This window comes from Rattus norvegicus, chromosome 10 (assembly GCF_021556685.1).
Source record: "Rattus norvegicus strain SHRSP/BbbUtx chromosome 10, alternate assembly SHRSP_T2T, whole genome shotgun sequence".
Classification (NCBI taxonomy): domain Eukaryota; kingdom Metazoa; phylum Chordata; class Mammalia; order Rodentia; family Muridae; genus Rattus; species Rattus norvegicus.
In genome coordinates, this window is record NC_141543.1 from 56,384,303 (window position 1) to 56,410,008 (window position 25,706).

Below are 25,706 nucleotides of genomic sequence, written 5' to 3' on the forward strand. Positions count from 1 at the left end.
AAAATCTGGTAATACAATTCACAAACCTACTGAACTCAATACATGCCAACTTGCCTTTCTCAATAGGTTTCGAACAAGCAAAAATATTGTTTGTTTGTTTGTTTTTTGAGACAGGGTCCCATGTAGCCCAGACTGGTCTTGAACTAACCTGTTCCACAAGAAGAATCTCCCCTTCCCTCGTGACAGACTCCCAAGTCTGCTCAATACAGGAACCAACTCATTCCGTTCTATTTGGTCCCTGGAAGCCAGATTTCTTGCATGAGAGAGATGCACTCCATAACCTAAATGTACTCCTCTCTCCCTTGGTAAATGCTCTTTTGTGGGAACCATTTGTTGCTGTGGTCCAGGGCTCAGAGCTCTCTTTATATTTTCTTATTGTCTCAGGGGTTAGATATTTGTTATTTCCTCCGCCTGGAAAACGTGCCCTGTACACAGGTGTGCTCCTTAACTTCTGGTCTCAATTCGAGGTTATCCGTTCGTCCTCCCCTAATCATTTTACATGAACTGCAATACGACTCTAATACCTCCCGTCTTACCCGATTCAAGTTTTTCTACTGATCATTACCCAGCCTACTTATTACCTGTGCATTTATTTCTCATCAGCTTTCCTCATGAATAGCATTTTAAGTGCCAGAGTGTTGCATGCATAGTTCACTGCTCTATCCCTAGCGAATATGGAATAGTATCCGGATCCGACAAGGCGGCTGGAAAATATTTATGAAGCAAATGAAAATAGATGGGACTTTTCTATTATTTCCTCAGCTAAGTTAAATGTCTTCCTATTTTTAGAACGTGTTTTGTTTGTTCAGTCTGCTCAAAAAGTGTCATTACTCCTCTCAATCGCCATATACATACATACATACATACATACATATCCCCAAAGGGACATTCCTTAGAACTGTCAACTTGAATTTTGTGGATTCCAAGGTTGCCTCTATTCGCTCCCTGAATTGCAGAACGAAATGTGTGTGTAGATATGTCTCCACATTTCCCGTGGGAAAGCCTCAGCTTCAGTCAGATTCTCATAGGTGTATTGCGTAACTCCAGGGTTTGAGTTACTCTGATCTTCCTTGAATGTTGTTCAACTAAAGCCCAACGCGTTTAATAGGAACCTTATCAAGGTCCCAACCAAACCACTTGATCTTGGAAGTGAAGTTTCTCAAAATTGAAAATAACCCGCGAGACGGGTCCCTAGAATGATCAGTCCGCCAAGCTTTCCTGTGATAGACACTTCCGCCTCTGCCAGACTACTAACCTGTGAACTACATATGTCTCTTGACTTCTGAGTCAAGGATTGCTTTAACCGGGATTGTGAAAGACTTTCTCACGAACTTCGGTCTTTTCGGCGCCAAGGACTTTGAGTACACGCCAAGTTCCTTTCCTACTGATCAGTTTTACAGGCGTGTGCACATATCATACCCACGACCCCGCCGTTTCTTCGGAGATGTCAACCCTTCTAACCACAGGGCAGGGAGAGGACACATCTCTATTCCAAAGCTGTGCTGTCTGTCAGTTACTCAAGACTGAGTATCTGGATATGGACAGCAGGCTTCTGTCAACTGGGTTTAGTGACACGAGGTGACAGCTGTGGCCCGGCGCAGGGCGGTCTGAAAATGGGCGAAAAGGCTGTAGGTGCAGCCTGGGCTAAAAAACAGGATCAGGCGGGATGAGTGATGGTGGGAACCAGGAGCTCCCAGGGACCTGAGAGGGAGGCGGGGAACGCCAGTCCCGAACTGGGCACTTCTTGGGGAGCCAATGGGAGAGCCGGGTCTCAGGTAGTCCCGCCTTCGCTCCGCCCGGTCCCTGGCTCCGCCCCGTCGCCGCGCGTCGCTTGGGCCGCGGAAGCGCGCAGCCGTCCAGCTTCCGGAAGTGGGTTGGAGCGGGCGGCCAGGGCAGAGGTAAGCGCGGAGGTTGGGCGGACAGGAGGGGTTGCGGGCTCCTGGGGTCAAACCTGGAATCGCTCTAGCTCGCGCCCTGTCGTGAGTGAGCTGCGGCAGGGCAGCGGTCTCGACCCCGTGCCTGTCGCACTCGCGGACGACAGGCGTGTGCGGGGGAGGGGACGCGGGGCGGATCGGAAAGTGGGCTCTTCCGGGTTGCTCGCCCTGGGAGAGAGATTCCGAACGGTGAGGCCCCGGTTGCACACTGCCTGGAAGCCAACCGCTAGTTATTGGCTCTTAGTGACAACCCCAGCTGCTCCTTGCAAACTCTCAGAAGTCTGCCCTAGCTCTTCCTGGGCTTGAAGCGTTGCGGCTTGGGAGCCTTGGAGGAACCAGATCTGTAAACTTTTAGTACTTTCCAGGGCTGTTAGGAAGGTCAGCAATAGCAGGAGCAAAGCCTACGGTGGCCTGATAAACAAAGGGCTACCTCCATGTTCAACCCTGGGTGTAACCTCCGTGTGTATAGAAAAATGCTGACCTAGATGTGCATTTCAGTTCAATTTCTTAAAGCGTCAGTAATATAAATATAACTGAGGATCATGAGTTTCCTCTGTGAGGAGTGAGAAGTAAATTCTCATCAAGGCACAAATCCATAAGTCTCTCTAATTTTGAGTAAATGGACACCTTGTCACAAATGCCTGGGTGGTAGCCAGCTGTTGGCCTTTACTGGATGGAACAAGTCGTATTAATATCGTAAGATTTAAATATGTAAGGTTCAGTGTTCCCAGAATAGCGTTTCTTGAATACTCTCCAAATTAGTGTTGGGAACTAATTCTGACCAATCTTACAGGCAGAAATTTTGCCGACTGAAATTCTGTTATTTTTGTAAAACTCAGGAAATAGTTCATTTAGATAGTGGAGGAGTATCGTATATTTCATATCCTAAAACAGAGGCTTCTTTGAAAGTTTTCCTCCTAGTGCAGTAGTTCTCAACCTCCCTAATGCTGAGACCCTTTAATGCAGTTCCTTTCATGGTGATGACTCCCAGCCATAGAGTAAATTTTGTAGCTACTTCATAACTGTAATTTTGCTACTGTTATGAATTGTAATGTGAATATCTGTGTTTTCCCGTGGTCCTAGGTGACCCCCATGAGAGGGTCTCAACCCATAGGTTTCGAGCTGCTGTTCTAAGTTCGCAACATTTGGTAAACTGTGATTTCGTGATCATTTTGTGTGAAAATATATTTTACTTTCCATTGTGATGTCTTTTGACTACTGATTACTAATTTCTCAAGTTGAGATTTCAAGATCCCTTATTGGTATTGATTTCTCATTTAGTTACATTATGTCCTAGCTAGTTTTATGTCAGATTGAGTCATCTGAATGGAGAGAACCTTGGTTGAGAAAATGCCTCCTGAAGATCTGGCTGTAGGGTATTTTCTTAATTAGTGATTGATGTGGTAGGGCCCATGGCATTGTGGGTGATACCATCCATGGCTAATGGTCTTGAGAGTTCTCTAAGAAAGCAGGCTGAGTAAGCTGGGAGGAGTAAGCCAGTAAGCAGCACCCCTCCAGGGCCTGTGCATCAGCTCCTGCCTCCAGGATCCTGCTCTGCTTGAGTTCCTGTCCTGACTTCCTTCAGTGATGGACTGTGATGTAGAAGTACAACCTGAATAAACCCTTTCCTCCCAACTTGCTTTTGGTTGTGGTGTTTAATCATAATAATAGTAATAGTAACCCTAATTAGGATACTGTGATTACAGAATAGGACATGAAGTTTCCAATCTTATGAAAAGTATCTCTTATGGACTTTATTAAGCACAGGTTTTTATAGAACTGGAAACTTCAAGTATCTATTCTCCCAACTACGGTGTAATTTAAATAGAAATATATTCATTTCTTTAACTTTTATTTTTAAACTACTTTTTCCTACCTTACTGTGGGGTTTAGCTTCTGTCGATACTAGAAGTCAGGACAGTACCTTACTCCTCTAACATCAGCACTGGGGAGGCTGGTGCATGCAATGCAAATTACCTTGAGATCCAGGCTAGCCTTGGCTACCGAGACAGACCCTATCTCAAAACAACAGCAGCCTCAAACACTCACACCCACAAACACACACCAAATAATCAACACAAAATTGATACTAGTTGTGTGTACACTTCTGTTTCTAGATGATTGGACCCATCTGCTTTAATGACATTGCCATCTTTTTTTTTTCTTTGTCAGTACTATTGTAGCCGCACTATTTATTATTGATGAGCCAACACATTTCTCAAAATGAAATGATACCCCCATTTACCTTTTTGTCTTTGTGTTGACTAGTTTTATGTCAAGTTGGCACAAGCTATAGTCACTTGAGGGGACCTCAGTTGAGAAATCACTTCCATTAAGATAGAGCTGTAGGCAAACCTGTAGGGCATTTTCTTAATTAGTAGTGAAGGAGGGCCCAGCCCATTGTGAGTAGCACAACCCCTAGGTGGTACTGGATTCTGTAAGAAAGCAGGCCGAGCAAGCCAGTAAACTGTATTCCATGGTCTCTTCCTGCCTCCAGGTTCTTTCCTTGTTTGGGTTCTTGTCCTAACTACTTTGGATAATTAACTGTTAGATTAAAAGTGTATATGAAACCCTTTCCCACAAGTTGCTTTTTGTTCACAGTGTTTCCTCACAGCAGTAGAAACTCTTAACAGGTTGTCCAGTCGGCTTGCCCAAATATGTTAATGTAGTCATATCAGTTTTCATATGCTTATGCCATATACTATTTTCATATAATATGCCAGCTCCTAGGAGTAGCAATCAAAATTTGGCTCAACATCTGTGATATATTCAGTTCAAGCACCTAAGAAACACTATTGAAAAAACCCTAGGCACAAGTTTTTATAGAACTGGAAACTCCAACCTCAGTGCAATTTAAATAGAAATATATTCATGTAGAAACATACTCATTTCTTTAACTTTTATTTTTAAACTATTTTTTCTACCTAACAAGTTGTGGTGCTGGGCATGGAACCCAGGCTTTTACACAGGCTAGTGGTTAAAGCACCACTTGGCTATGGTATATGTCTTGTAGTTTGAGTGTTTATTCCATTTATATTTAATGTAGTTTTTGGTATGGTTGGGTTTTATTCTACTGCATTGTCTTGTTTTCCTTTGTATTTTTTCTGATTATTTCTCTTTTCCTGTGACATTTCTGTTTTTTTAATAAGTTATTTTTTATGTGTGTATGATTTTTATGCTGGCATGAATGTTTGTGCACCTTTGTGTGTAGCTGGTGCCAGCATAGGAGACTAGAGAGGATGTTGGATCCCTTCAAACTGGAGTTACAAATGTCTGTGGGTCACTTTGTGGGTGCTGGGTATGGAACCTGGGTCCTGGGTTATCCAGAAGATGAGTCAATGCTAACATTATGCGTCCTTACGAAGTAGAGTTTAAACTGTCGAAGTCTGTCATTGTGCCAGTTTATATATCCCAATTCAGATCTGCCAGTTCTCGACTCTTTAACTTGACCCTTCCCATTTCCTACCTGGTACCCTCCCCAAACTCCCACCAATTGCTTCTGATTTTCTTTTTCTGATTTGGCAAGTCACAAATATATTAACAAAACAGATTCATTAAATGTGTCCTCCCCCATGTGATCTTAATCTCTCTTATACTACTATTTCTTGAAAACCTTAAATGACATCATTTTTTGTTTTATATATGAGTACACTTTTGCTCTTTTCAGACATACCAGAGGAGGGCATCGGATCCCATCACAGATGGTTGTGAACCACCATGTGGTTGCTGGGAACTGAACTCAGGACCTCTGGAAGAGCAGTCAGTGCTCTTAACCGCTGAGCCATCTCTCCAGCCCTGATATTTTTTATTTGTATATGTCTGTATGTATATGTACACAGTGCATGTGTGGTGGTTCAAGCACAACTTGTGGAATTCAGTTCTCTCCTCCTACTGTGTAGGTCCCACAGATGGAACTCAGGTTGTCAGGCTTAGCAGCAAGTGACTTGACCTGCTGAGCCATCTCACCAGCCCTCATCTGCCCTTTATGATAGCTATCAGAATAAAAAAATATATAGTATTTATACTCACCGGACATTGAACGTTTTTGCATCCTTTTATTCTTTTCTCAGGATAGGAGTTTCCTAGCAGTTGGAGGAATGCATGTCCTTTATTCTTGTAGTAAATATTCACTGGTGACAAATTTTCTGGGTTCTTGAAATATTTGTTCATGGCTGTGTGTGTGTGTGCATGTGCAGGGCATGCAGTATGCGCAGTGTGTGTGGGTCTGTGTGTGTTTGTGTGGTGTGTGTATGTGTTGTGTGTTTTATGGTGTGTCTGTTTATGTCTGTATATGTGTACATGGTGTGTGTGTGTGTGCATGTGTGTCTCTGTGTGTGTGGTATATGTGTAGTGTGTGCTGTGTGTGGTGTGTGGTTTAGTGTGTGTGTGTGTGCATGCATGTTTTAAGGTTCTGAGGTCCTAGCCCAGAGCCTCATGCATGCTAGGCTTGCATTCTGCCTCACTCGTGTAAACTGTGTATTTTAATTCCAATTGTTAAAGGATGTTTATGCTGAACTTGGAGTTGCTTTTCGTTAGGCCCTCGACCGAGTTGAAGTTGGTTTTTGTTGACTGCTTCTTTTACTTGCCTCGGACTCATATCTCCCTATTTATTTGTGTATCTAGTAATCTTGTAGTGCATTCTGACTCTCACAGTGGTTGCATTCGTGATGCCGAAGGCCAGTTAGGTTCCATGTTTGTTGGAGCAGGCAACTAGACTTTATCTTACGCGTGGTTGAACAAGTCTTTGGAAGGAGCAGGGTGCTTCCCCATAGCATTCCAGTTGATGAAATCAAACTGCTATCGGTGGGTCTGGTAGCAACTTGGTTTTAGGTTTTGTTAGGGCAGGTGAGAGTGGGTCTTACTGGAAAAACTCTTTGGTTTTTTGATACAGGGCTTCTCTGTTCAGCCCTGGATTTCCTGGAGTGATTTTAAAAATTCCAGTGCCTCATTTCTGATTGGCCTTTTGGGTGTGTTCTGATCTTTGTTAAACCTTGGTGCTTTTTTCCCTCCTGATAAGCAGCCTCAAGCCTGTACCAGGACTTAGGGGACAGCCCTTTTTGACATCTGTTCCTCTTTGCAAAGTTCCTCCCTGCTATGTTCTTCAGAATAGAGTCACTCCAGCAGCCTTCAGCTGTGCTCATGTTGCCTCAGCTTGTTGAAACCATTGTGCTCCACCTGAACTCGGCTTCCTGCACTGCGGCAGCAAAGATATCCTCACATAGCCAGCCACTATGGCTGTGGGCTTACCTCACCAATTTCTCTCAGAACTGCATTCTCACTTGCTCCATGGAGTGCTTAAAACAGGCTGTCTTACATGCTTTCTGCAGTTTGGGAATTGGTTGTAGCTGACCAACTAGTTTGTATTGTCACTTATTTTGCCAGGGCCAGAAATACAATTTCCCAAATATGTAATATTTTTTACTTTAGTAATGTTACCTTTGTACCACTGAGTACTACCTGAGTATGTGAATGAGGTGTGTAGGCTCTTTAAAACAACAACAAGACCCAAAAAACAAAACACATAAATTTAAGAGTTCCTTATGCAAAACACATGGCATTTAGCTGTTCTTACCTCTCCTTTTTTGCAACCTTGAAAGAAAATTGCTCTGGTTGGTTTTTGAATGTTACCCTTACCTTTCTTTTCTTCCTCCTCTTTATCTTTTTGCCCTCCCCTTCATTTCTGTCCTCCTCCCTCTTGTCCTTTTAATTTAATTTATTATTATTGTATATGTGTGTGTGTGTGTGTGTGTGTGTGTGTCCGTGTGTCCATGCATGTGCCATTAGTGTTATAGAGAAATGGTGATTGTTAGTCTGTCCCTTTATGATGTTTGAAGGGTCAGTCTAATGACCCACTATTATGAGCACCTGTAATAAATTCAGCTACTTACAGAATACATGATCCTTTGAGAACACTTCAATAACTTTGGCACCTACTGCTTTCCTTTTCACTGCCTTATTTGCCTCTTCTGATCCTGATTCTATGTTTGCTAGCTTTGATCATTGTACAGATACCTGAAATAAACAAGTTTTAAGGAGAGGTTTATTTTGGCTTGTAGTTGGAAGTATATAGGCAGCTTTGGTCTTGGTTTTTTTTTTTTTTGGCCCTATTGCTTTATCCTTGAGATAACATGATATGCTGATATGGAAACATATCACCCTTTCAGTATTAGCCTGTGTTCCTAGGGCTCTTGTCCATATCTTTCTGTCTGTCTATCTGTCTAGTCTTATTTTGAGAAAGGGTCTCATGTATCCCAGGTTGGTCTTGAACTCACAGTGTAACTGAGGATGGCCTTGAACTATTGATCTTCTTGTTTCTACTTCCTAAGTGCTAGTATTGAAATCATGAGTCACTGTGCCAGTTAATAGATGCTAGGGATTGAACCTAGGATTTTGCTTGTGTGTGGTAGGCACTGTACTCGTGGATCTACATCCCCAATCCTGAATAGTGTTATGTATTGTCTTACAGGTACAGAGATACAGACGTATGTGTTTACTTGGACACTCATAGTGAAATTATTTCACGTGTGCATTTCTCTCATGTTTTTCTTTTTAAAAATGTAAAGTTTTATTATTTAGTGTGTGTAGATACTCATGTGCATACTACAGTGCACATATGGAGGTCAGAGAACAACTTTTGGGAGTGGTTCTTTCCTTCCATGGTCTCAGATGAAACCCAAGTGGTTAGGCTTAAATAGCAAAAGCTTTTATCTGTTGAGGTATCATGCCAATCTCTTATTTTACTGGTTTGAAGTAGGGTCTTCCTACCTAGCAGAGACATCCCTTGAACTTGTTATATAGCCCAGGTTGGCCCCATACTCACCATCTTCTAAGTGCTGAGATTGTAATGTGTGCCACCATACCTACCTGTGCGGTACACTCCATTTTTCTATAGAGTCTCTGGACATTTGAATACCAATGGAGAATATAAATACGGGCAGAATAAAGCTGTAGTTGACTTTGTACCTTCAAGTTCTACAACCTCTCAAAATAGAATTGTATACACACTGAACAGTTAGTTGCAGGCCTGCAGGCCTTCCAGGGAGAGCACACGTGTGTGTTGTTTCTGACCATGTGCTGTTGTGTTGTTCATGTACAGCATTGGCTCTCATTCTTCAACATCCCTAGAAGACACAGTTCTCTCCAGAACCTGCTCCATCCTGGAATCCCCTCATCTAAAAGGCCCTGTGAAGACAGACAATGCCTGTTAACTTGGGGCAGGCCCTGGGCCTACTTCCTTTTCTGGCCAAGGCTGAGGATGCCACATTCTCTGGGTCAGATGTTATCCAGCAAAGAGAGCTTGCCAACCCTGAGACTGCTCGCCAGCTTTTCAGGCAGTTTCGTTACCAGGTGATGTCTGGGCCCCAGGAGACGCTGAGACAACTCCGGAAGCTCTGTTTCCAGTGGCTGCGGCCAGAGGTTCACACCAAAGAGCAGATCCTAGAGATTCTCATGCTGGAGCAGTTTCTGACCATCCTCCCTGGGGAGATTCAGATGTGGGTGAGGAAGCAGTGCCCGGGCAGCGGAGAAGAGGCAGTGACCCTTGTGGAAAGCCTGAAGGGAGATCCCCAGAAACTGTGGCAGTGGGTAAGCACACTATCTTGTCTGTGAGTAATGCTCAGGTTCCTCTGGGGCTTCTCTGGTTCATTGTCTTTTCTTTCTTGACAGTTCTTATGACCCCAAATATATAGGTTTCCCAAGCCAATGACCAGTCCTTTGACTCTCTATACAATCCAAGTATCAGTAGGTCAGTGCAGTTATGGTGATAGCTGTCTGCACAGCCCAGCCCTATAATGCTGTCTGGCACTTCAGATGCCACTTACTAATGTCAGGACCAAGTGTCTTCACAAACTGTCTGTCCAGTTTGATGATCGATGATCCACAGGACCCGGTATACGCTTTTATTACTTTACCAGTTTATTATATAGAGCAAAACTCACAAGTAAATAAATGGAAGGGAGAGACAGACAGGGCGCTTCCCAGTCCTGTCCCAGTGTGCTGCTTTCTTAGAACCTCAGGGAGTTCACCAACGGGCAGCTCTAGACACCCAATTGTTTATATATTTTCTCTGGGGGAAGTCTTACCATTCTGGCTGGCACAGTTGCTTAACTCACTTCCCATCAGTGCTTGCATATCCTTCTCCCTTCCCTAGAGATAGGGGTGGGGCCAGCTGCGAGTTTTAAGCCTGGAATCCCGTGATTACTTATTCTGGCAACAGGCCCCTTCCTGAAGCTACTTAAGGGGCACCGAGAGTTTGCAGTTCAGCAAGGCCTTGGAGGTGGGTGAACAGCCTGCGTTGTGCATGATGGAAGATCCCTGTGTGAATCACAGGTTCAGGGAGCTCTCCCCAGAACTGAACAGCATGTCTGCTTACATTGAATCTCATTGTTGGAGACTGTCTAGGAGAACATAATATTAGCGGTATGACTGGAAGGTCTCAGACCTGGTTCGGGCCTCAGTTTCTGATCTGTTTTTCTGGATTAAAAGGGGCTTTTCTTTTTCTCTGCCCAATAGCCGTAAGATTGTCTATATCATGGTCTGTTGTAGAAGGCCAGTTCCATTAGCTTTCGAGTAATCTTGACTCTGCATCCTTCCGTAACTAGTGCTGTTTGGTGTCCAGATCAGCATTCAGGTTCTAGGACAAGAGATCCCATTTGAGAAGGAGAATTCAGCACGCTGCCGTGGGGACAAGGTGGAGCCTGCACTGGAGGCGGAACCCACTGTGGAGGTGGTGCCTCAGGACCTGCCCCTTCAGAATACATCCTCGGCACCTGGGGAGCTACTGAGCCATGGTGTGAAAGAGGAATCAGATTTGGAGCCAGAATTAGGTGAGGGGAAGTTATCTGTTGTGCTATGTGGTAGTGTCTGGGAGAAATTTGGGGATTGTGGCGAATATGGCTAAGTGTGTGTCGAAACAGTATAGTGCCCTGGAAAGTGTGGAAAGACCAGACTGTATTTTAAACCATGCATGATTGGGCCATAGCATACCATTTGGGTTTTGGTTCTTTGGAGGAAGCTGGGAGAAACATGGGTGCGACTGGATGTTCGGAGTGGGGGGTGTGGGTGTTAGTAGGGAATCACAAGTCTTTGAGTTTGATTGACACTGCAAACTGTTCTAATTCGTGAGGATTTCCTGGTGTCCCCTGGGGCGTGGTTAAGGGAGACCTGGGGATTTGAAAGCCTCCTGTTCTTTGCCACAGCTCTGGCTGCTTCCCAGCTTCCTGCCAGACCTGAGGAAAGGCCTACTAGAGACCAAGAGGTGGGAACAGCACTTCTCCCATCACTACAGGAGGTGAGTGGGGGTTCTCTGCCTGTGGGACACACTCAGAAGAGGAGCAGAGGTGGAGGAACATGGCTGCTTCCCTGTAAGAGTTGAATCTCTGCTTCTCTAGCCAGTCATCTTGACAGATGAATAATGGAGTCTGGCCTCTGGGAAGAGGTGCAAGTTGCTTTGCCCAAATATGGTAGGTTCTGAATTTTCTTCATCACGTTGAGCCCATGCTAAGAAAGGGCTATTTCATTTCCTGGTATGAGCTACTAACACAGGAGTCTGTTAGAAACGTGGAATGGTTATTTCTCATGTGCGACAGGTGAATTTTTTTCTCTGACATCATACCGTAATGTTGATAGACTGTACATACTCAAAACCTGCAGTTTAGTAAGTTCTGGTGTATGTATGCAGCCCTAAAACACAAGCATAATCGAGAATAAATATCTCCATCACGTTCAAGTTTTACGTTTTTCTTAAAACATCACATTTTACATTTTTCTTTAAAAGTTTTTAAAAAATTTTTTTTATATTTATGAGTTGTTTTGTCTGGTATGTCCCATGGAGGCCAGAAGAGGGAGATCCCCAGGAACTGGTGTTACAGGAACTGGTGTTCATGGTTGTGAATTATCATGTGCATACTAGGGATTGAACCCAGGTCCTGTGGAAGAGCATCCAGTGCTCTTAGCTGCTGAGCTGTCCTTGTCTCCTGTCTCTGCAGTATCCCAGCCATTCTGAGACCCCTGACACCTATTAACTACCTTCTGTTAACACACAAGCACATTTTCTAGACCTTTATATAAAATAGAATTTTATGAAATAACTCTTCTTCGTTTTCTCTACATATAATGTATTATTTCCTCTGTTTTTAAAATGTCTTCTTGCTGGGAATGTGTTGTCCATCTACTTACATCTCAAGAACTTGCTGGGTTATCTTTGTTTTTATAAATATTCTTGGGGTGCAGTTATTTGGACAAAGTTTGCTCTATTTTGCCCACACTGTTCAGCTGTGTGTGTCATTACAAGATGTCTGAGACTATGCATAACACTGTTCACTCTCTATATAGAGTGGGGCTTTCCAGTCATTCCTCTGATAAGGATTAATTTGTAAGTTATGAAAGGCGAGCGGTTAACACTGACACTAATAATGGACTACTTCTAGCAGCTCTGTAATTAGAGTTACATGAGTATGAATCTTGTCAGTGTCTTGCTGTGTAACACTGTGCTCATGCTTTGAGTGCTGATGTCAGATGGCACAGGCCTGCATGATGAGAAGGAGTGAGGTGGGTAATAAAACTCTCAGCCACCGTGGCTATAACTTCTGCAGTTCGTGGCATGACAGCAAAACTAGTACTAATGCTTTGCCTTTTTCACCATTTTATGGGTAGAAAACTTGTTCTTACTGCAGAACTCGGCAACTTCTGTGTATGGATTTTTCCTTAGTGAGAATATTTTCATTTTCCACTCAGTTAGTGCTTCATGGCTTCTCTCAGGCATGGCCACCATCTCTTGTACTTCGGGGCTTCTCTTAAGTAAAATAAGGGCCAGTTGAACAGAAGCACTGATCCTGCAACAGTGCGTCTGACAGCAAACAGCTGCTAAATAACAAGTGTGCAGGTGGGTGTGCAGTGGGTGTCCTGGTGGGCAGTGTATGCAGGGTGGGTGTGCTGGTGGGCAGTGTGTGCAGGGTGGGTGTGCTGGTGGGCAGTGTGTGCAGGGTGGGTGTCCTGGTGGGCAGTGTGTGCAGAGCGGGTGTGCTGGTGGGCAGTGTGTGCAGGGTGGGTGTCCTGGTGGGCAGTGTGTGCAGGGTGGGTGTCCTGGTGGGCAGTGTATGCAGGGTGGGTGTGCTGGTGGGCAGTGTGTGCAGGGTGGGTGTCCTGGTGGGCAGTGTGTGCAGTGGGTGTCCTGGTGGGCAGTGTGTGCAGGGTGGGTGTCCTGGTGGGCAGTGTGTGCAGGGCGGGTGTTCTGGTGGGCAATGTATGCAGGGTGGATGTCCTGGCTAAGTGATGACTCACATGCTGATGTCACCCACTTAGAATGATGTAGAGTTGCTGGGTGTGGTGGCACACCTGTATTTCTAGCACTTACAATGAAGTGGTATGTGTTGTAGATTCGAGGCCACCTTAGACTACAAAGTGAGTTTCGGGCCACAGTGAACTGTACTGAAGACGCTGTCTCAGAAAAACAAGCAGACAGATAATAAATGAAAGAATAGTGTACAATTTACAGCCTAGGAATTACTTATGAGACATCCATCTCATACTCTCAGTCTGCAGTTGATAGTGGGTAACTGAAACCAGAGACATGAAAATAGAGGTGGGCAGGCTTGTGGTTGAGCACCAGAGGAGCCTGCTGCCCAGGGCCAAGATTCCTTTGAAAACTGTCCACTGATTCCTTTTTTCCTTATGGCAGTCTCATCCTATGGTACTCACTTTCTACAGTTCTTTGTCAGTTCTGGGTGCTATTCCCTGTCTACGGTGAGGCCTATAAAGATTTTTCTCCTATCCCAGGGCTGCATGTTCCGCTGCTGCTTGTTTCCAGCGCTGTGCAGATGGTTTTGATTTTTATGTGGTCCGTCTGTTGACACTTGGTCCTTGTTTGTTTCTGACAGTTCCTGTGCTGGTAGTGTTCTATTCAGAAAGTTCTTGCCTGCTCCAGTGTCTTGAATAGCATTCCTTATCATTTCTTCCAGAAGTTTCAGCACTTAGGGTTTTAAATTAGGGTCTTTGGTTCAGGTTTTAGTTGATTTTTGTACAAGGGGAAAGTTAAGAATTCAAGTTCACCCTTCAGGTAGATAACTGGTTTTACCAGTAGTGTTTATTGAATGGCTGTCTTTTTTCTAGTGTAATACTTGGCCTCTGTGGTAAAAATTAAGTGTACATAGCTGTGTCAACTTATTTTTAGGTCCAGTATACTATGCCATTGGTGCTCATATTGTTGTAGAACCAAGCTATCTCTTACTTTATCAAAAGACTATTGCTTCTGGAGTGTGCAGGGACAGGCCAGAGAACTGGTTAATATATTTGAAACAGTACAGACACCAACCATTATCTGTTCTGGATAACTTAAAAGACCAAGGCTGAGCATGGTGGCACGTGCCTGTAATTCTAACACTCAGAAGGCTGGGGCAGCAGTATTAGAATTTCAGGCCAGTCACAAAATAAAAGAACAAATATTCAAAATCCTCAGATCACTGTTCATTATTGGAGATTACATGCACATACATAGTGCCTGTCTTAGGTAATCGGTGACTCCACACACAAAATATCTGTATTAGCCACCTGGTGACTACACACAGACAGTGCCTGCGTTAGCCAATTGGCAACTATGAATATGAATAGTGCCTGTATTACCTGGTTGGTGACTACCCACCGACCCACACACAGTGGGTGTAATAGCTGAATGCTGACTCTACACACACACACACACACACACACACACACACACACACACACACACACCATACACACACACAGTGGGTGTAATAGCTGAATGCTGACTCTACACACACACACACAGTGCCTGTAATAGCTGAATGCTAACGCTATACACACACACACACATACACACACACACACACACACACACACACAGTGCCTGTAATAGTTGAATGCCGACTCTGTACACACACACACACGCACACACACACACACACACACACACACAGTGCCCTTATTAGCTGATTGGCAATGATACACATACACAGTGCCTGTATTAGTTGACTGGTGACTATATACACATGCTGTATTAGTTGACAACTGCCTACCAACCATTAGAGTGAACAAGTTCTCCTTACATATCCCAGTAACCACCAACCCCACCTGTTTTCAGCCTTAGCAAAACCTTCATATTTAATGGAATCATTTGAAAGTGAAGGGAAATTTAAGTATAACCCCTATTTCCAGTCTTGTCTGTAAATTAGAAGTTTTATAATCATGTCAGAACGCAGAGGGGCTATGATTACCAGTATATAGCATGTCATCAGAAACTGACTGGGTAGAGTACCCCTACTCTATTTGAGTTGAAGGTGGTATAGTTTATAAGCCCACAAGATGGTGCTCTTTCCACGTGGGAGTTTATAAGCCCACAAGATGGTGCTCTTTCCACATGGGAACATGATTTTCCATCAGCTCACACAATGGCCTTTGGGACTTTTAAAGGGACAGGTACCCTGATCTATATTAAGGGTTACATTCAGTCCTCAGCTTCTTGGCAGTTTTGGAGTGTAGCTTTCAGCCATGTGTGCAGTCTTCAGTGACTCTGGGCTGTCAGTTGGTGATGTTGGAGCTTCCAGTGCTTGTGCTCTCTTGCTTGTCACTTCACTTAGTAGCAGCTGTTCAGGTGCCATGGAGAATGTCCCATGTCCAGTAAAGCTGCCATTCTGTTGGCTCTTGTATAGCGTCCTTTTCCCTGACAGCTCTCAAATGAAGGTCTTCTGGGTTCCAACTAAGGACTCCTGTATCTAGCAACATTCACTCAGACTGGCTTTTTCAGGAGTTTGATTCATGTAACAGTAACAGAATAATAAGTTTAAATTTAATTTTATATTTACAATATAATCAAGACTATTGAGAGAACTTTTGAGTATTCTGATGTTTTTCATACCAAAAATTTTCTTCCCCTTTCCCTCTCTCCCCCATGCTCAGTGTCTGCTAATTCTAGACTTTGTCTCTCCTGGAGACATTCCTGACACTAGGTGGCAGACTTGCTTTAGAACTCAGGGTGAGAAGTGCATGGTGCCTGTTCTAACAGTGGTGCTTGTATTCTTTCAAACTTCCCAACAAGTTTAGTGCGAACAGCCAGCAGGTGGGGACCAAGACTCCAAAAGGTTAAATAATGTGCCCAAGATGGCAGAGTAGAAAGTGGCCAATCTGGGACTTGGGGTCTAGCCTGTACAACTCCAGAGTGTGCTGTCAATTACTATGGGTTGCTATTGTCAGCTTCTTGTGGGGAGGCTGAAATTTCATTTGGAAAAGTAGATGGGTTTGAGGTGGGTGGCCTTTCCTGTCGCATCTTCAGCCTGCTGCTGAAGAGGAGAAAGGCAGCTTTGTCTAACAGGGAGCACCTTGCTCAGGAACACTGAGAGTAAAACCAGCTTCGTGGTAGGATGCCTGTGAACCGCTGAGGGACTCTAGATGTATGCAGTTGTGACGCCTGATGCTCTTGTTTCAGAATCAGGGTTTACGGCTGTTAACTCTTCCTACCTTTTCACTCATTTACAATTGCTTTTCTCACTAATTCCCCTTTAAAGTCTTTCCTTTCTCTTGGATTTCTAGGTTTCCAATAGCGGGGATGGCAGGCATCCAGTGTCAAAAGAGCTTCACTGCAACTCTTGAAAGAGATGAGAGCAAGGGTCAGGGAGTGTGGTGTTCTCCACTCCTAATATGTATCATGGAACCCAACCCCGCCCTACCCAGAAGTACGCCCTAATGTTTTATAAACCGGGCAAGCAATGGGCATCGGAAGCCTGCCATCCTCTTATGCCCCCTTTGTCCTTGACAAAGGACTCCGTTGTTCCAGTGAGTTCTTGGGTCTCTTACTGACCAGTGTCCACAGCCATTCCTTCCTCTCGGCTTTCTGTGGTTGGGGAGGCAGGTTCAAGTGCCTTCATTGGAATGATACTTTTGTGTTTTCCCCCCAGGAACAGTGGAGACACTTGGATTCTACTCAGAAGGAGCAGTACTGGGATCTCATGCTGGAAACCTATGGGAAAATGGTCTCAGGAGGTGAGGGTATGGGCCCATTTGATGGGAGGAGATGAAAAGACTGGAAAACGGCTAGGTATTTTCTGTACATTCCTAGAGATACTTGTCGAAGGTGTGTGTAAAGGGCGTCATCGATGCTATTATAGGAAGTTGATGAGTAGAAATAGCAGGCATGTAAGTCCCAATATTGAAAGCGCTCTGTTCTTCAGAAACTGTATGATTGTGTTAACTATAGTAATACCTTTAAATTTATGAGACAAATTAAATGGGCATGGTGACGCTATTCCTCACCCTCCACCCCTTATTTTTCCCTTCCTGACACAGGATCTCTCTAGGTAACCCCGATCGACTTATATAGATCAGGCTGCTCTTGATCTCACAGAGATCCATCTTCCTTTGCTTCCCGAGTGCTGGGATTAAAGGCATGTGCCACCACACATACCCCTGGCATTCTACTTTTACAGATGCTCCAGGGGAGCATCAGATCAAGGGCTTGCTCAGTCTTCCACAGCTCTCAGGGGCTGAGTTATGTGGATGCAATTGCTACTGGCTTTGGGTCCGTATTCTTTTTCTACTAAACTGAACTGTCTTAATAAAAGCTAAGAGACCTCGTCCTGATGTTTGCACCAGCCTGCCAGTGGTCCCTGGGTTCTTGCCACCTGTCTAGATTCTTGTTTTCACGGCTTTCACCATATGTACTTACCATCTAGTTTTCTGGTGAGTGTATGTAAGTGACTGGAGTTCTTTTTTGAGCTTCCAGACATCACTGTTTGTCTAAGCCCACAAAGTTTTTCTCTCTCAGTAGCAGGCATTTCCAACTCCAAACCTGACCTGACCAACATGGCAGAATATGGGGAAGAGCTGGTGGGGCTGCACCTTCACAGCGCTGAGAAGATGGCAAGAGCCCCCTGCAAAGGTCAGTGGGGTCTTGGCCTCTAGCCATTTCTGACCTCGGATCAAACCATGGGTGGTGGGTAAAGGAGTTATTGCATTGGTCATAGCTAACTGTGATCTGACTTGAATACCAACAGTCGTTACCTACAGGACTGTCGGTATATTTATTTAACCATGAAAGAAAGAGCACATGTTGATCTACTGTCAGTCTTGTCTATGTTGATAGTTTTCTTTCTCAGAGAGCTAATAATATTCAGACATGAGGCCAAGATAGGTAGTTAAAATTTTCTCATCAAGACTCCATGTAATAGCCATAACATCAGCAAAGAAATTCAGGGAAAATACTTCTCTGGATTTGGAAAAAAATATTTTTATTTTATTAGTCTGTGTGTAGGGGCATGCTGTGCCATCGCCTGTCTATAGAGGCCAGAGGACAGCTTTATGCATCCTTCTTCCAGTGTTACGTGGGTCCTGGAGATCAAATTCAGGTCAAGAGCTTGTGTGGAAAGCACTGTTACCCACTGAGCCATCTTGCTGGCTAAGAATTTAACTTTTCTTAACCTGATCGTAATCAGAACTAACCAGCTATTTCAGCAAAATAAACAAACAGAAGAGTGTTCTATATAGCCCTGCGTGCCTGGGCTTCATGAAATAGCGACAGCAAGCGATGCTTAGCACTTGATATAAATCTGAGCTTTCTGTGCTGTGCATCCCTTCGCCTTGGGTGTTCCTTCTAAAACATGTCATCCGTAGAACACATAACAGCTCACTCACATGTGCACACACATGCCCATGTACACATGTATTGAATTCTAGAATCTTGGAGATGGAAACGGACTCAAATTATCCTTTCCCTGATGGAGTCTAATCATTTTCCTCTGCTAATGTATCACAGAGAATAAGAGTTGATAGGTAGGGCTTATTATCACTTTTTGTGCTGGGAGTCAAGTCACATTTTATATATGCAAAGCAAGCTTTACACCCAGTTATGATTGCAATTTGAAGCAGTATATTTACTATTTCACAAGAGCTCCTTTGGAGCAGTCGATTTTATATTATGTCATGTCATCAGGGAAGAGTGGTGAGCAAAGTTGGAAGGAGACGCTTCATGAGTGTTACCTGGGAAAGGAGCCTGGGATGGGCCGGGCTATCTGCCTCACCTATGATGATGATGATGATGATGATGATGATGATGCCTATGATGATGATGATGATGATGATGATGATGATGATGATGCTGCTGCTGCTGCTGCTGCTGCTGCTGCTGCTGCTTTTGGCATATTTACATTCCCAGTAAAAATGAATGAAGGACAGAGCTTGCCTGTACCTTGCAGCAGTAGGGTTTTGTTTGTGACATTTGTGACATTCAGCTCACTATACCCAGCTGTTTCTGTTTTGTGTGGGGTTTTGTTTTTTTTCCTTCCATCCTTCTTGCTGACTTGACCCCATTAGATTCTGCCTTGCATAGCCCATCTTTATAGCTAGAGATAGAATTGAGAGAAAGGGTATTAAACGTAATTGTGGGAAGATTAATTTGGTGGTGATGGGGACAGATGGGAAGAGAACACTTGGAGAGAGAAGTCTGTGCAGGGTCTAAGTAGGGGTCCAGGTTTATAGGAAGAGACACTGAATTGGGGTGGAAGCTATAGTGACAAGATAGAAAAGGACCAGTTGGAAAACTCAACCGTTGGGCAGACGACCAGATGTGTAATAACGGCAAGTGCAGAAGTCATGACGGAGAAGTGCTCTTTCTTTGACCACATGGAAGGACAGTTCAGAGTGAAAGCAGATCAGCAGGATCAGCCTCAAAAAGTTGTGTACTGCGTCTGCAGTACCCAGGGAATAAAACAACAGCAAAAAATAAAACAAAACAAAACCCCCAAACCTGTTATGTGATTCCTAGGTAGAAATCGTAACAGGTGCGAGGCTGTCAGGTTCACTTCTGATGAAGGAGGTAGCAGGGAACCGTGGGCAGGAATGGCTTCTCTGTGCAGAGCTGTAAGGCAGCTACTGAGAGCTTTGCCTACGTTGCTTAACAAAATAAGTTAGAAATCAGTTTTTTTTTTTTGTTTTTTTTTTTTTTTTTTTTTTTTTTGGTTCTTTTTTTTTCGGAGCTGGGGACCGAACCCAGGGCCTTGCGCTTCCTAGGTAAGCGCTCTACCACTGAGCTAAATCCCCAGCCCCTAGAAATCAGTTTTTTAAAGATGATTTGCACAGTAGATACAAAGAAAAAGACATGAGTGGGTATTTTATTTGCATCCTGTTTGGATTGGAAACATTTTTTAAGCATAGAGGCGATAAAAGAAATCTTTGAGGAAAAGATAACAGACATATAATAATTTGCTTATAAAGTAAAAAAAAATTCTATATAAAAATAATTCCAAACAAAATTACTGCAGCTAAATTGGTATAAAACATTTTCGTGAACTTGATAGATAAATGATGGTCTGTTTTATTTTTCTTAAAAAAGCAGAAGTTAAAGCAAGTTGATGAAAACAAATTACCCTTTTCAGTAAAATGTGGACAGCAGTTCTGGAGTATAAAAAGTAGCTCCCAGATGCGGAAGAGAAAAGATTTATCCTTTATCACGGAGGAATTAACATTTAAAATAACAAAAATCTATTTTCCACTGATCTAAATAGCGTACGTAGAAAAAGCATTCAGTACTCAAGTATTCACACCCTCCCCATTTCTCCTGCTTAACAGCATACTAGAGGATGGGAGAGCCCTTCTGAAAGTTAGGCTGCCAGCAAGTATTAATAACTGTGGGGCTGGAGGGATGGCTCAGTGGTTTAGGAGTCTTACTGCTCATGTTGAGGAGCTGGGTTTGGCTCCCAGGATCTGCACAGCAGCTCACAACTATCTGTAATGCCAGTCTCTGGCATTCCGACATCCTCTTCTCACCTCCATAGGCTCCTGTGTATGTGTGGTGCACACATGTGGGCACGTACAAATAAAATTAATAAATCTATGAACAATTTAAAAAACAAAACAAAACCGTAATGTTCAAGCCATTAGGTATCCCAGTTGTACTCTGAGGAATTCCTTTAAGGCATTGATCAGAAAATAGGCAAACACTTCTGAAGTGAATTGCTCATTACAGTGATATTTATAAATACATGATTAAGGGCCTACGTTTCCACAGTGGGGAATTCCTAAATTCACAATATATTAATTATAATTTTCATGGTGGCTATTACTTGGCTCTTCTTTAAAGACAATAGATGGGACTATGTCTTGAACAAACGTGTTCAGGCCTAGCTCTCTGCTAGGTGTGTAGACCTGGCAGGCCACTGGTAAGGTAAGAATAAAAAGAGAGAAGAAAACATCCTCTTGTTTCTTTAGTTTATTTTTGTTTAGTTTGGTTTAAATTATCGAGACAGTCTTATGTAGAGCTGCTGGCCCTGAACTTTCTCTGCAGCTCAGGATGATTCTTTTTAAAAGGTGGGTCTTGCTGTGTTGCCTGGGCTGCCCTTGAACTTGTGATCTTTCTGCCTTTCACCTCCCCGCTCAGGGATTGTAGGTGTATGATACTATGCCTGGCACTGAATAGAATCTTGGATTTATAAGGATAAAGTAATTTTAAAAAGTTTAAATAAACCTTTGAACCAAAATAAAAACATAAAGTCTTTACCAGATGCTTTATAAATAATAATCAGAAAGGAGAAAAAGCATAATTGCTTACAGAAGTTAATAAAGCATTTATAGCTAGGTGTGGTGTCTAGTATTTGAATTCCTAGGAACCCAGAAGGCTGAGCAGGAGTACCACGAGCTGAAGAGTTTGAGGATAGCCTGGGCAACATAGCAAAACCAAAAATTTGTACATAAAACATATATACACATAGCAAGGCACATAGAACTGCTCTAGATAGCTAGTTTGGCACAATGTAGCCTAATTGTATTGAACCTGCAATACAATTATGAATGCAATAAAACGTTAACGAAGTTTATTAACTAAATTTTAGGTTTCTCAGTCAGGCAGTGGTGGTGCACGCCTTAAATCTCAGCACTTAGGAGACAGAGGCATTTAGATCTCTGTGAGTTCAAGGCCAGTATGGCCTACAGACCTACTTCTCAGACAGACAGGACAACAGAGAAACCTTATCTCAATACCTGCCCCTCCCCCCAAAAAATTTAGGTTTCTTATATGAGAATTCATGTTAAATATTAAATAGACCAGGGTCATTATTTACTATATAAATGCTATCTAGCCAGATATAGAACTGTGTTCAATATGACATCAGTTATATCTAAAAGTAGGTTATGCATATGTGCCTGCAAGTGAAATTAGACTGGAAGTCCAGACATGGCGTTGGCACACACACCCCTTTAATCCAGCACTCGGGGCAGAAGTAGGCAGATCTCTTGGAGTCTGAGGCCGGCCTGGCCAATGAAAGTCCCAGGTTAGCCAGGGCCACATAGTGAGCCCAGTCTCATGTATGTCATCATGTTTGATAGTGCTGTTGGGGTTGATTGGGGTTTCTCACATGTGTTTATTTTCTCTTCCTAAATTCTTACTGTGTTCATTTTTTATATATAATCAAATAAAATCTTGGGGCGGGAGGCTGGTTCAGCAGTTGAGAGCACGTGTGCCGCTCTTGCAGAAGGCCTGAGTTTGGTTCCCAGCACCCGTGTCAGGGGGCTCACAGAGGTCCGTGACTCCAGCTCCTCTCAGGTTACCTGCACTCATGTCTGTATATACACAAACATGCTTACAGACACACAATTACAGATAGTAAAAATAAACCTTTAACGGAAAACCAACCATCTTAACAAGCACTGATTGTATGTAACGTTTGGGTTTTTGGCCCTTAAGAAGTGCATACCGTTTGCTTGTGGAGGGATCAGAAAAGCCCAGAAAAGCCTGTGCTCTTCAGGGTGAGTGGCTCAGCTCCAGAGCCAAGTGATTTAGCCTTGAACTCAGCACAGGTAGAGTGAGCCTGGAGTGCTCAGGCACCTGGGTGACAGTTTCTTCCACATTCATTGATCCCTCTGAGTAGAAAGAGACATGATGCTTGCCTAACACCATCCTTGCATCAGTCAGGTGACAGGGCATAGCACTTACTGCCATTTAAACCTTCTTTGTCCTTTCAGAAGACAGACAAGAAAATGACAAAGAGAACCTAAACTTGGAAAATCACAGGGACCAGGGATGTCTGGATGTTTTCGATCAAGCACCAGGAGAGGCTCCACCACAGACTGCCTTGAGTGATTTCTTCGGTGAGAGTGAGCCACATCATTTTGGAGGAGAGAGTGTCCCAGAGGCTCTGGAAAACCTTCAGGGTGAGGGAACTGGGGCGCATCTCTTTCCTCATGAAAGGGGCTCTGGGAAACAGCTAGGTCAGCACATACAGAGCTCTTCTTCAGGAGAGCTGTCTGCCTTGTGGCTAGAGGAGAAGAGAGAGGCCTCTCAGAAGGGCCAGGCCAGAGCCCCCATGGCCCAGAAACTGCCCACCTGCAGAGAGTGTGGGAAAACCTTCTATAGGAATTCACAGCTTGTTTTTCACCAAAGGACTCATACCGGAGAGACATACTTTCATTGCCGCATTTGCAAAAAAGCCTTTCTACGAAGCTCAGACTTTGTGAAACATCAGAGAACTCACACAGGAGAGAAGCCCTGTAAATGTGATTACTGTGGTAAAGGCTTTAGTGACTTCTCAGGCTTGCGCCACCATGAGAAAATCCACACGGGAGAGAAACCCTATAAATGCCCCATCTGTGAGAAAAGCTTTATTCAGAGGTCAAACTTCAATAGACATCAAAGGGTTCATACAGGTGAGAAACCTTATAAATGTACACACTGTGGCAAGCGGTTCAGCTGGAGCTCCAGCCTTGACAAGCATCAGAGATCACACTTGGGGAAGAAGCCCTGCCCATAGCCACACCCCCAGACACTGCGGTCCATTGCAACCCTGCTCAGATCCTCCTAGAGGAACTTCGGCCAGAAAGACCTCCTCTTCTTTGTGTTGCAGGGAGAGGAGCTGGACACTTTGATGTGGAGGAGATGTTGTTCTCAGTTAAGTGTGCTTAGTTTTTCCTTTTGCACCAGGAAAAGGAAACAGTTTTTGTTTGTTTCAGCTGGCCTCCTATTTCGGACCCCTTGGGAAAGGCATGCCATGGAGGTAATGGCTTTAGTAGCTCTCTTGGATGAGAACCTGACTGGCGTAGCCACAGTTGCAGCTGGCAATGGGAAACTCAGATGAGCTTTAGAACTGGGCTTCTAGAGCAGGCTGTCACAGAAGGGGAGGCAGTTCGGCCTGCGAGTGCACGCCGTCTTTGTCAGACAGGTGCAGAGTTCCTGTTTAACTGTCCCTTATTTGAAATAAACTGAGCTCACTTGGTCTCTATCTTCCTTGTATCTGCTGTGTTCACTGTGTCTTGACTCACCTCTGAATAAACTGTTTTCATAGAAGAGCCTATGTGGGCACTGAGCTCCAGGACCAGCCCATAGAAACCTAGCAGGTTGGTAATGTGGCAGAAAGGAACTAGAAAGCAAAAGCCCGGGCCATGCTGGGCAACCTTTGCCTTAGGTAAGTCTGCCTGCCACGTGATCGCATGCCTCAAGTATCCTCCTTTCTCCTAGCTTCCTTCTTGAACGATTATTATTGCCAGACTGTTTTATGTTTTAAAATGTTCTTTATTACCTCTGTTTGCCCGTAGGGTGTTAGGAAGAAATCAATAGTATGGATCTCGTTTTTAATACTGCCTAGGACTTTATTAGCATATATATGTCTGACCTGCCCATTTGTCCTTGTAATCACAAGTTGTATATCTCAAAGTTTCCTGCTTCGGTACAGTGAAACTTCTATCAACACCCCCATGTCCCTCTTCCCATGTACCCCTCCCTGCTCCCATTCAAGTTCATGGCCTCTGCTTTCACCATGTGAATGTGTGCATGTGTGTATCTCTGTCCTGATGTTAGAATCGCCCCTAATGACCACTGTTAGTGCTGAGTAGTTAGCTAGGCCTCCTCCTTGTTGAGTGGTTTGAGAGCTGTTGGTGACTGCCAGGGTTGTGTGTGCCACTACCACACCCTCAGGGTTGCTGTGCCATGCTGGCTGTTGGAGTGGTTTGTAAGTGCTGTGCTGGCAGGCGTTAGAGCTAGCTAGGACTGTTGGTTGCCTATCATCTCTGGAAACTTGCACTGAGCCTTCTGGTACTAAGAAAGTTAGTTCTCGGATCAGGTCAGTTGTAACACAGGGGTCTGTGCCCTATTTCTGACGTGCGTCGTATTTCAGCAAGAGGAACCTCCACCTGGTGATAAGTAAGAACAGTGACATAATAGGCTAAATACTGGGATAGCCCTGACCAACAAACGCAAAAGACAGCTTCTCATGCATGCTGTTGGGGGTCAGTTTAGATGAGAAAAGTTCACTAAAACTGTGCCCATATTTATACACGGAATTATGTGTATTATAGTTTTTTAATAATAGTATGATTCTTTGTGGCTTTTTCAGCCATCCTTATTGTTGTTTTATCTACTTCCCTCCATCTTCTGGATTACCACCTTCTTCTTCCCTAAAGAATTCCCCTTTCCCATTTTTTTTTTAAACCTTACCAAGTTGAGTCAGAAACTATATAAAGTAGGATTCCAGCTTTGCTCTGACAAGTCCTCTTGTATCTCATGAGGCACTGTCTAATAGAAATTAAATACTGCTGCAAGGGTATGAAGAAAGAGGAAGGATGATCCCCGCTCCTCCTGACCTTCTTTACCAGAGTCACTTGACAGAGTGTGTCAAACCCATCAAAACTGCACAGCCATTTAGTATCCAGTGGAGGTGTGCACAGTGGGAAATCTGGAAAGTTTCAGGTGAGTAGCTTCATGGTCTAAGCCTCTCCTTGGGGTCTCATGAGGAGTGTTCAGAATAGCAAAGCTAATGGGATCTGCTTGCATGCTTACAGATGTAT

The 25,706-nt window shown here is 43.9% G+C and overlaps 1 protein-coding gene across 6 annotated transcripts; it reads left to right on the forward strand.

The window, feature by feature from the left end:
* Positions 1–1,854: 1,854 nt before the first annotated feature.
* On the forward strand, positions 1,855–24,145 carry Zfp18 (zinc finger protein 18). 6 transcript variants are annotated; one of them, XM_087571834.1, is made up of 7 exons: positions 1,855–1,898; positions 9,031–9,518; positions 10,552–10,759; positions 11,132–11,223; positions 16,841–16,925; positions 17,707–17,820; positions 22,893–24,145. In XM_087571834.1, the coding sequence occupies exons 2-7, from the start codon at positions 9,132–9,134 to the stop codon at positions 23,675–23,677; spliced, it is 1,671 nt and encodes a 556-aa protein (XP_087427960.1). In that variant the 5' UTR covers positions 1,855–1,898; positions 9,031–9,131; the 3' UTR covers positions 23,678–24,145.
* The last annotated feature ends 1,561 nt before the right edge of the window (positions 24,146–25,706 follow it).